This window comes from Carex rostrata, chromosome 3 (assembly GCF_964058835.1).
Source record: "Carex rostrata chromosome 3, lpCarRost1.2, whole genome shotgun sequence".
NCBI classification, from domain to species: domain Eukaryota; kingdom Viridiplantae; phylum Streptophyta; class Magnoliopsida; order Poales; family Cyperaceae; genus Carex; species Carex rostrata.
The window spans coordinates 10568713-10581365 of record NC_135920.1 but is presented as its reverse complement, the minus strand read 5'-3'; the positions used below and the strand labels follow the sequence as shown (position 1 = coordinate 10581365).

At 35.1% G+C, this 12653-nt stretch overlaps 2 protein-coding genes across 2 annotated transcripts; one reads left to right on the top strand and one right to left on the bottom strand.

The window, feature by feature from the left end:
* Positions 1-5043: 5043 nt before the first annotated feature.
* Positions 5044-5845, bottom strand: LOC144551949 (17.9 kDa class I heat shock protein-like). Its single transcript, XM_078300060.1, has one exon. The coding sequence runs from the start codon at positions 5733-5735 to the stop codon at positions 5286-5288; it is 450 nt and encodes a 149-aa protein (XP_078156186.1). The 5' UTR covers positions 5736-5845; the 3' UTR covers positions 5044-5285.
* Positions 5846-10299: 4454 nt separating this feature from the next.
* On the top strand, positions 10300-12057 carry LOC144551948 (uncharacterized). Its single transcript, XM_078300058.1, has 2 exons — positions 10300-10797; positions 11788-12057. Exons 1-2 carry the CDS (start codon positions 10426-10428, stop codon positions 11875-11877), a joined length of 462 nt encoding a protein of 153 aa, XP_078156184.1. The 5' UTR covers positions 10300-10425; the 3' UTR covers positions 11878-12057.
* Positions 12058-12653: the final 596 nt, after the last annotated feature.

Below are 12653 nucleotides of genomic sequence, written 5' to 3'. Positions count from 1 at the left end.
ATGATGCTTTGATATATATTTTGTGTTTGATCATTGTTTAGTCTTTTATCGTTTGATATCTTTTGCGCTTTATGTTCAATTTCTCTCGATTTTGATTGTTATTCTAGACTACCACTGTGATGGCTACACATGAAAGTTAGTCATATTAGATTAATCGAATCGAGAAAGGGGGAATAAAAATACTAGACTATTGAGGGAGATCTTAACATGAATGGTTGCATATTATTTCTCAAATTAGTCAAGCATGGAAGCATTCATTGTGGTTGTATGGCACATCGGCCCAAATTTACCCAACGGCCCAATTTATTCAAATTCCTACCGGTCAATGCATAGTTCGGAGCTTGTAGAATCTTGGTCCCACAATTCCAACAGATCACACTCAAAACAGCTCTCCAGTTACCGAACAAGTCCGAACTCAACTATTGGGTTTGGACTCAGTGTGGGTTTGAATTTAAATTTGCTTGGATCTGAATCAAAATATTTTTGTTAATAAAAAGAATGTTTCAAGTGGGTTCTACGGTTTTAGTTAATTCTAAAATCGGATTCGCATATTAAATCCGCATAGTTGGATTTTATGCGGTCGAGTACCGTAAATGCATATACGGCTACATATACATTGCATAGAACTGCATTTTATTACACTGGACTGACACCATAATCATAAAAGATGATTGCCTTGTCAATTTTAAAATTCCTACAAAATCTATCACATTTTTTTTCTTATCAATATTTTTTTTTTGACAATTCTAGCGTTCCTCATATTCTCATAACATTGGAACGGTTCAGATTCTTCTTGGATATCACTAAAATTCTGCGGTTTATATTTTTTCCGATTTTTCACAGTTCGCATTCCGACAAATCAATTGTTACAGGTTTCCAGCTTAGAATATCGGACAGTACTCACCAGCTCCCATGGCCACTACCTTGTCTTCCGTTACCATGGTCGCCGCCGGCGCTTTAGGGTTCCGACGGAATGCTCCCCGACTTTCTCCAGCGGTCAAAGCGCTCTCCCCTCTCTCCGCTCGCTCACACTTTGGATCTGGTTTCAGGTACTTCTCGCTTCTCACCTCGCACTTGTCAAGTTTACCCTTTCTTACATTTGTTAGCTAACTAAAGAAAATAAAATGAAAATACTTTTGACTACCTTTGGTATAGGCTATATAGTGGCTCATATCTTAGCTCTATAGTGATTTTGTTTTCTTCCTTTCTTTTTGTTATTTATGGAATTTCCTGTTGGCTCCATATTAATATTTTCGACAGCATGAAACCTCCAGAAGAAATCTTGACGGTACTACCACAAATTTTATTCAGATTAATCTTAATATTTGGTAAAGGGATTATTAATTACTACGGAAAAGAAAGAGGAAAAACAATGCTGAAAATCATGAACTAATGACTTAATTTCAAAAATTTACCAACATTTTTGTGCTAACCTGCTCTTTCTTTTTCACACAATTATTTGAGCAATTGCTATGCACGATGCAACAAACTAGATAGCATGGGCTTTTGCAATGTCATGTATGTTTTATTACTTGCTAAGCACACTTCAAGGAGATTAATTTTTTCAGATTTGGGAATGCATTGAAGTTGCACAAAAACCGCATAAGTCAAGGTTTTGCTTCAGAGACAAATCCAAACATAGAGCCTCCAAAAGCAAGCAAATCGAACTCAAGTGGTTCCAATAACCCCCCGCTCGCAACAATATTGGCCGGCATTGTAGTGTTTCTTCTCTTCCTCTGGCTTGTTGGGTCCATTGCTCTCTGGATTGTTGGTTTGATTGTAAATGTACCCAAGTCTTAGACTGTTATAGCAGAATTTGTGTAACCAGTAAAGTTATTTGCGTCTTAACCATCGTTGCCATCGTAATTGAACCAGTAAGTTCTTTATCTTTGCATTATTGGAGGTGTTCAATTATGCAGCGGATAAATAGATTAAAATTCACCCAATAGATTAAAATTCACTCATATCTTAGCTATATTATAGTATTAGATTCAGATATGATACAAAGCAGGCATAAAAATATTAATCAATAACTATATTCATAATTTAATCATGCCCACTTTTAAAATCATGTCATACTTATTTATGTGGGGCCCGAGATTCGGATTCAGAAGAGAAGAACCTGTATCCCCTCAGATACTGGTATAATTGAGAAAGAACGGTCTGGATTTAATCCTAGTTGGGTCAAAAGAATTCGGTGCCTATTTAAATAATTAAATGTAAGGAGTCCACTTTATGATTTGTGCCAGAGCTAAAAAAAGAGGTCTGGATTCAATAATTCTATCCTCAGTAAGACAGTAACCGAGGGGATACAGATTCAGAAGAGAACTGGGTAAACACTGTATGCATCACGTTGTCAAGTGAGATTTATACGTTTATTACTCTACATATAAATTTGTTGGACATCTTTTCAAATATAATTTTAGAGAGAACAAAGGCAAGGTTGTCGCTGTGGGCCCTAACGAACCTGGCATTATTAAAAATGTTGTGCGACAAGCCCTGCTTTTGTTGAAGAAGAAAAACAGATCAATTGATCATGGCTATTGTTGATGAAATCAGACAAGCACAGCATGCTCAGGGCTGAGCCGCCATACTAGCAGTTGGTAAAGTCACCCCGGTGGCCTGGCTGACCCAATCAACTGCGTATACTGGTATATCGACTTGACTACTCTGGTTACTACTTCCATATACACAACAAGCGAGCATATGATTGAGCTCAAAGGAAAGTTCAAGCGCATGTGCAAGTGTACCTTAATTATCTAATAAAAGTGAACTTCTTGTTAGAAAAATAGAATTGAGTTTTGTTTCGGTCGTCATTAATTTTAACAAACTTATTCTTATCTAATTATATTATTTCAGACGATACATTAATGATTAATTAAGAAAAGTTGCATTCACTTAACCCGAATATTTGTGCTCACAATTACATAGTTGTCGCCGAGGTTCCAAAGCTCAACGAGGAGGGTGCAGTAAAAGCTATCAAGGAGAGGGGCAACCCAAGTACAATCCAATATCACCAATTAAAAAGTTTGGTCCGGGCTTTCACTCCAATTCTTTTGAAATTATTTTATATATATATCTAATACTTGCCATTTTAACAATAAAAATTTTGAGTGAATACCCAAAAATGTAGAAAAGCCATCAGGTGAGGAAGGCAAAAGTGCAAAACTATTTCCGGAGGGCTCCACCGGGGAGCCACTGTTCAGACCAGTGGTATTGCACAGTATCCAAATCCCATTTCTCGATAGAGACTTACAGTCTGATCGGAAGAAAAATTAATGAGAATAGACTTCATTTCAATAGAAAAGAAATGATTGGAATAGATTTGAAATTGAATTTTGTTGATCGGAAGGTTTAAACTGCAAAAAGAAGTTCAATATTTGGCTGTCTAAAATAAGTCTAAAAGTTCACTTAATTTACAAAATATGTCATCAAGTAAAAGCCTCTTCTTCTCCCCATAACCATAACCAAAACCAAAGAATCTTAAGCAAAATCCAGACTCATCACGATCCTTCGAACAGGAGGAAGAAACAACAAAAACCTAAATTTTAAGCGAAAGCCAAGGTGTGAAACCCACAGTTCCACCACGACTCGGCCAGCTCTGCACTTCAACTCTCCCTCCTCTACTTATACCTCTTCAACCATGTCTTTTTTAGCAAATCTGAAACTCACAGTGACATGGCAGATGAGGGCATAGGTGTAATTTCACCTCAACGAAATCGTTTCTCATCAAATACCTTCAACTTTGCCGTGATTTTGTTAGAGGAATTTTCCCCTCTCAAATCCCGCCAAATCGTGTCATCTCCCTTCGATACTTTTGTTCCGATCAAGCGACGAGGAAGAATTCCATTTCTATTTCTCGTTTTAGCGTAAAACTTCTCATTCCGATCAGAGTGTTAATTTGGTCTAATAAGTTGCGCCCATGATAAAAGGGTTCTCTTAATTTATTTTGTGTGTAGCAGTGACAAGCACCAGAATGTCAACTATTCATTTTTTTTCGTAGGGATCTTTTTGTTTTTTTGTTTTATCCTCAAACAAATAATAATAAAGCAAGCAGTGCGCAGTATACAAGTATTATTATTCACTGCACCGTAGGTTTTTTTGTGGAAATTATAATGATAATTACCAACATACCTGTGTACAACCAAAAACTCACTGTCAGCACATTTTTGGTACTGAGACGGCCAGACCACACAATTCCTTCAGTACCAATGTACTGTGTACCACCAAGGCAAATGATGGACATGAAGTAAAGCTATTTATAAACAAGGAAAATTCTGCAATCTACAGTAAATTCAATATTTTATCTGAGAAATTTTGTCGACTTTCTTTTTCAGCAATCTCGAAACAAAATAAACTGCATTTTATGATTATTGAGGATCCATTATATGATTACAAGGTGCTGTATACAGGGCAATGAGTATATATGTAGGACTAGTATGCCTCATCTTTAAGAAGATATCAATATATCATATAAATCATTTTCAGCATAGGATGCTAAATTGCTAATGTATTATTTTTTTTCTTTTTTTTTAAAGAGGCGTGATATGCCCATTTGCATTAGCAAAAGGAGAGTTTATAATTACACATCATCAGCATCAAAAGATTAGCCAAACTACCATTCTACCAAGGTGAAAGACCTCAGCATAATATTGGAAAATTTCCCACTTTATCTAATGTATTCTATTTCAGCAGCTGTCTTCGCTGTGACTCCAATTTTGAAAATTTTTCTCACTTTAACACATTAGAAAATACAAATACAATAATCGGGTTATATAAGCTGCCCGTTTATTACTTTTTTGGAATCTTTCTATTTTTAATTCCTGCCATATCTCAATACATCAGCTTGCCAATACAAACTTTTTCCTGTTCTAATCTCATTGTGACAAATGAAATTCATAACTCACAATGCATTATAATTTCTTCATAAGTCGCAATGCTTTCAGTTACTTGTTAGATCGGATTTTGGGAAGGAACATAGTACTTTCCTTCTATTTATTTAGTAGCTTGACCATGCAATTGTAATTGTGTACTAAATTGGAATAAGATACAATTCAAGCTTTCAAAAAGTTTATCAAAACAGAGATTTCTTTTTTACAATACTGTCTCAAAGGAATTTGTACATCAAACCAGTACAGACGCTCTGAGCTCCAAACACATCAGCAGAACCTAGAGCTTGAAACACACCAAAAAATGAACATACAATACAAAAGGAACACAGATCACAAGTCATATTACTAACTTCTACAAGATCACAGCAAGTCAGCAATATAAGGCGAAAATTTCTAATCGGAGATGTCAATAGATTTGATCGCAGGCTTCTTGACCTCCTTAGGCACAGTGACAGTGAGCACACCGTTCTCCATGGCCGCCTTGATCTGATCCATCTTCGCATTCTCTGGCAGCCTGAACCTCCTCAGGAACTTGCCACTGCTTCGCTCGACACGGTGCCACGTGTCAGTCTTCTCCTCATTTTCCCTATTACGGTGGCCAGTGATCTGGAGAATGTTGCCCTCTTCAACCTCGACCTCGACCTCCTCCTTCTTTATCCCGGGCAGATCAGCCTTGAATACGTGTGCCTCAGGGGTTTCTTTCCAGTCTATCTTAGCTGCAGCGAAGGCTGAGGTGTCACCTGAGAAGGAGAGTGGGCCCCAACCGAAGGGGAAGTCGTCCAATGGGTCGCAGTGGCCGAGGGAGAAGGGGTCGAAGATGTTGCTCCTCCTGGCGATCGACATTTTTGACGGATAATGGTTTGATTTGAGATCGGATGAAGATCAAGCGAGAAAATTAGCTTCAGTGAGGTCCAATCGAAGGCTGTTTTGTCTTTTGTGGAAATGAAAAGGGGTTTCGCGGAGAATTCGTATCCTATGAGATATCTCAAACTTTGCGCGTGACTTTACGGAAAATCTCAACCGTTTAAATACGCTATGCAAGAATCTCAAAGCACACATAATACTGACCCCTACATCACCCTGAATAGGCACCGGATACGTCGGTCACGCAAAAGTTAGAGATATCTCAGAGGATACGCACTCATTTGGCGGATCCGTATGAATTCGTATCCTCTGAGATATCTCAAACTTTGCGTGACTTTATGGAAAATCCCAACCGTTTAAATACGTTCTGCACGAATTGCAAAGCACACATAATACTGACCCCTACATCACCCTCGAATAGGCACCGGACACGTCGGTCACGCAAAAGTTGAGATATCTTAGAGGATACGCACTCGATCCGTATCCTCCCAGCGGAAATAAATCTACTGTGATTCTAAAGGGATCGCAGGACCCTATTATTCCATATCCATCCATTTATCTGTCTAGAGATTTGTGAAAAAAAAATATTATTGAGATTTGTGCATTTTAAAAAGTTAAATGTTAGATTTAGAATCGCAGGGTACTGCGATTTCTTTAAAATCACAGCAGATTTATTTCCCCTCCCAATTACTGACTCAACACAATTGAAAAGAATGGTCCAGATTTAATTTCATCCGGTTCTTGTTCGGATGACTGATGAGGGGCAGTATTATTTGTGCTTTGAAATTCGTGTCAAGCTAAAAAGAAAAATTTTGGATCATCTGATTCAATTGTACTCAGTTTGGTAACCTGAGAGAATGTGAATTCTTGATGTTTGACGGGTCATTATAATTTATGAAAATAAATTTGCTTTGATTCTAAAGAACCGCAGGCTCCTTGCAATTTCAGATCTCATCATTCATTTTTTGAAATGTATGAATCTCAAAAACAGTTACTTTCTATACACGAATCTCAAAGCAAATGAAAGGATGGATGTAGAATCGCAGCCTCTGTGATTCTTTAGAATCGCAGCAGATTTGGTTTCATAATTTATAAGGATATGGATGGAGCTATGGAAGAGAAAAATAATTGTGGGGTCTGGTTATTTCGAGTCCGTGTCTCTCCATGTATTTGAGGTGCGATTAAAAAAAATGAACGGTCCAGATTAATTTTATTCAGGTCAAACTCAATTCGATAGCTATTGACGCTCTGGGAATTTGCTTTGAGCTTCGTGCCAAGTAAAATTAATGGTCCAAATTCACCGCTTGCACCTCAGGTACTTGAGGTGATACGGATTCGATTATTTCTTGGGTGTTCGAATAGTTCGGGTTTATTCGTGAAGCAATCGTTTACTCTGAAGTTTGGACTCTTACGGCCTGATCCAAGAACTGACTACACGCAGCTGAGGGCTTTCACCTCAAAAAAAAAAAAACCTACACGCGGCTATATTAAATTTATCGAAAAACAACGGAGGATGCCAAATTACAGCAGAGATGGACCTACGCTCCGAAGCTACAACTACAACTTAATCCGTCACTAATTCTTTCTCCGGGGTAAACCGAAAATTATACGACAAAGGGTCATTACACTTTGTTCGTAGTCATGAATTTGTCATTCAATTTTTATTTGTTTCTAAAAAACTATTTATTTTTTTATTTGTTCCGATCAAATTACTCCATTACTTTTTCTATTCAAAATACTAACAAAATATCATGTAGAAGTCCAACTCATCATGTTTTGAAAATTATTCGATTTGAAGACACCTATTTTCATATTTCTCTATTCCTTTTTCATTGAAAATTATTATTTTTGTGATGGTGTCCTCGAATCGTCCCAATAATATAATTATTTTCAAAAAATGATGAGTTGGATCTCCACATAATGTTCCATTAGTATTTTGCATGAAAAAAAATAATAGAGTGAATTGATCGACACAAATAAAAAATTTAGTGACTCCTAAAAAATAAATTAAATTTGAGTGATAAGTTCGTAACAAAGAGTAAAGTTGAGTGATCTCCAACAAAATTTAACCTAAGATAAACCAAAGTTTACATATGAGGGGATTACTAACAATATTTTATTTAAACAACTTTTAAAAATTTACCCAAAGAAAACTTAACTAAAATTCAACATTATAGACATTATTTATGTTATTCATGTATCATGTTTATCAAAACTAATGGATCACTCGAGGAAAATTCATTGGTGCTAATATCAACTAAAAGTTACCAAACTTAATTACTCTTCGAATATTATAAAAAATAGGAGGGCTCAAATGCCCTATTGTTTTACACTCCAATTGTACTCTAACATCTTTATCTTTGATTTTAAAGTTCAAACAAAAGATCTGAACCGTTCAACATGATATCCATTTTAAAATGTGCTTAGAGATCAAATTTTATAGTTTTTGGAATTCTTTTACTATATTTTAAGATAGATACAAAACCACTATTTTTCAGGAAATTGTGAACCGTCTAAAAACAATGATTTTGTACTTATCTTAATAAAGATTAAAAAAAATTTCAAAAAAATATAAAATTTGATCTCTAAGAAATCGATGATATCTCATGTTGAGCAGTTCATTTTTTTTGTTTGGACTTTAAAATCGAAGATAAAGATGTCGGGGTACGATTAAGACATGAAGCAATGGGGGTATTTGAGCTCTATACAAAATTATATTTATATTTGCTAATTGTAGATGATATAGTAATTTTTTTTTTTTTTGAGGAAAAGCCCTTAGGCATATGATACAGTAATTTTTGTATGAACAAACATTGGTGAAAATACATTTACAACATGTTGCGCACATCTGTTGAAGATTTTAATTATTTGGGATCACACTTACAAACATAAAATTAAAAAAAAAATTAATGATTATTATTCAAATATTGTCAAAAAATTGCCCATAATTTGTAAGCTATTTTCCTATGATAATTTTATTTTTCAACCTCTACTGAAAGTCTGAAATGCATTTATAGCGCGTTGTGAACGTTTATTGATATTATTATTACGTTAATGTCTCTTTCAAGTTATAAAATCACCAAGACTAAATGGCCAGTATTTAAAATATTTTCAGGCAATTGTACAAATAGTTTGTTATTACTCGTAAATAATATATCTTTTGTGTGTAAATTTATGTTGAAATGCATTTACGCTACCTTTTTTGATGAAAACCTTTGAGCATGGCCACGGGCCACCTCACCAAATACCGTTATTTTGTCTTTGCTGGAGCTCTTACAAAATTGATGAATTCAATGAAGATTCCCTTCGCTGAAGCTTTGCCATTTGTCCTTAGTCCTCAGTCCTTCGCAAACCGATTATAGTAAGTAGAATGAATCCAATATAACGACGGACAGACGACCAGTCCTACGGCAGATTTTCAATAAAACAATTAATTACAGAAAGGAGACAGGAAAGATGACAGCATTTACTGCGCCTCTCGTGCCCCTCGTGAATTGCCATTGAATGTCACCACTACGGTCAAACTGGAGACGTCCATTTTCTCCGAGATCTTTTATAATGAAGTTCGCGGCCAATCATACAGGAATTTTTTAGAAACCATAAAAAAAAAAATATCAAACTTGATTGCTTTGATTTTTACAAAAATTATAAGAATCGAAATGTCATTTTGGTCAGAAATATTTTTTATCAAATATCGCCTTTAATAAAAAAAAAAAAAACAGAAAAGAAAAAGCAATTGGTTACAAACTTATACAATGATAGAACAACATTTATTCAATTTTCATGATCTTATTCAATAAATAGAAAAATCGCTTAGAAAAAGAATATACTTAATAATTTAATAAAAAAATCCAAATTAATTTAAACTAGATTGTTTACTAAAAAAAATTAAACAGGATTGAAAATAAAAGGAAAATTTCTTTATATGTTATTAGACATACAAATAAAAATTTCATATGAATGTTATTTGATTATGCATCAAGTATCAATAATTTAACATCACTAAAATTTAAATTACTTAGCTTAAATAAAATATAAATTAAATCTTATCGTGTTGCATATACATTATATATGCTTGATATAAATCATTTCCATATTAATGAATTCAAATTTCAACCGTATATTTATGAAATTGTAGAAATTATCAAAATATTTTTTTAAGAAGCGATCATCTTAACAAGTACGTAAAACATGCCTCGAGTGTGTACGTGGTTTGTTATATAATGATTTCTAATTGCAGTGCGCTGCAGCTTAATTTCATCCATAATCCTCGGTTTCCGTGCTCCAGGCGCAGGTAAACATTACTTGTGGACCACGTGGATTCCCACCACCGTCCTTCTGTTCAGCCGCGCCATCTCCCTCATAAGCAAAGTATTCCATAGACAAAGTCCTTTTCAACTGGTATACACACTAGTCACAGAACAGTGGTCCCATGCATTACAAAGCTTCTTTCCGCCTTGCACAAAAGTGAGATGGCTCACCTATTAAATTCTGCCAGATCCATTTTTCCTATAACGGCTATATTCGCTGATCCCAGATTCCTCTTGCTTTAAATTGCCCCACACGGATCCCCTCGAACGGTTCACTCAAATTCTTGATCGCAAGTTCTCAACACACTCCCTCGCTACTCAGATCCTAGTGCATCCCTTATCTTTACTATCTCTCTCTAATGGAAACCACTAACACACCTGCGCCAGCTTGCACCGTTCAACATGTGGCAAAGGCGTCATCTGATGAGCTCCTACGCAAGTTCGCTGATCCTGACTCCCCGTCGCCTCGCCGCAATCTCCATCTTGCATTGAGGCAAAAGAAGTCATCGAAGCGGGTCGCTTCGGGTCTCTCTGCGAGGGAACTGACAGGTGGGTCTGATGTGCCCCGAGTGGTGAGGAGACGAAGGAGTGGCGGCTCAGTTGACTGGAAGGCGGGGTTGCTGCTGCCGACTACGGTTAGGAAATCAAACGGGAGTTTGATCCGACGGATGGGGATTGGACGGATCGATGACGCAGTTGGGATTGGGCTTATCTTGGCTGCCTTGGAAAGGGTAAGTGTTTTAATTAACTTGTTGGCCTTCTTCGTATGTTTGTTGACCTTGCTAATTCATAATAGCAAAATATATATTTTACTATTTCATGGTATCGGAAAAGTAAAAATTATGTAGCTAGCGTTGCATCATATCATACCGACTTTACCTTATACCGGATGGGGCCTAGGGGTGTCTCCTTGTAGAAGATTGACTGGTTTGTTGCTTTGAACTTGTAATTTTGTTATAAAACTTATAATCATTGAGGAGGGTTTAAGTATCTTAATTTTTTATTTTTTAATAACTTAAATTTAAACATTCAAATGTCAAAATAAAGCTGCAGGAATGATTAATATTATATTATTATTTATTCTATGCAATTAATATTGAAGATTAAAAAAAATTAACTCATTGGTTCAATTAAAAAAAACTCTAAGGATAACATTCTACGTGAATATAATAAATAATATAGATCGCATCTAACAGTTTTATTTTGAAATTTAAGTTTGAATGTTAAAAAACTTTAAAAATAAAGGTACGAAGGAACAATGAGTGAAAGTACTTGGAAACCATCCTCATTATTAAATTTAATCTACAATAAAAAAAACGTTATATATATATTGTTGTTGTTCTAAAACTACAACAGCACTATTCTTTAACAAATTTAGAGAGAGAATTTATTTTCATCCAAAGAAGCAACTGATTAAACAAGCAACAACCATTTTTTTTTTCATGTCGCCAAAAATGTCAACTGATGAGCACTCCAAGGTATGTGTACTAATTTGAGTGCCAGGAATGTATAAGAAAATGATATGATTCTTGATACATTTATTAAAGTTTTGAAGGACACTACAATTATTAGTTCTAAACTTGTAGCCACTGGCCTTTCCAGTTTTCACCTATTTCGTGAATTCTTTAACTTTTTAAATTGACATAAACCCTATATGCTAATTATTGTGAATAATATCTCTCCTCTAACATATCTTAATTTTTACTTTTCTTTGCTCTTAGACATGGCAAAAGACCGTCGCGAATGCATCAAAGGTGTTTGTGGAAAAGCATCGTACAAACCATGTGCGCCTGATCAGCGATATGGTGTGATATTTCTAAGTATTTAAGATAATAAAATTGCCAACGGCAAATTTTTTTAACAAGTTTTAGGAAATATATGGTATGTTTTGATGACCTCTCAGTCGACACAGACAGAAGGTATTCTCGGGAAGAATATCTTCAACATCATCTCTTTTTCTTTTTTTTTTTGAAGTGGTTTGCTTCAAATTATATGAAGGCTTAAATTGTTTAAACTCAATTCGTTTTATGCTTGTTTATTAGAATTCAGTTCCTAATTTTAGTTTGTTTCTAGCCTTTAGTTTGTTCCTAATTTTAGTTTGTTTAAACTCAATTCGTTTTATGCTTGAAACGAGGAGAAATCGCTAGTCCAAAAAGGAAGAAGAAAAAAAAAACATACTTTTGAGTTGCATATGCCTGGTCTATTGGACTTTATTGTTTGGGCTTAATGTATGCATATTACTATGTTTTGAGGCCTGTACAGTTCTTCTTTTGATGATATATTTGTCGAGACATTTTCACTCCAAACTTTGCTTATCAAGGAAAGCGTGTCATAATATTATGTAAAATTCTCATAAATGTCAAGCAGATATAAATTTCTATTTGTGTATGGAAGTACTTCTATAAAATGTTCGTATAGAGTTAAATCTTATTTAATACAAATTATGTACAAATTGAACATACGTAAAAGAATGGAACAACAAAAGGTTTAAATGCCCTCAGCAGCTCAGCGTGTCAAAGCAATTAATCTTCTCCTTTTTTTAAAAGGCTTTTTACATTGTTAAATGAAAATTCTTAGAAAAATGAAG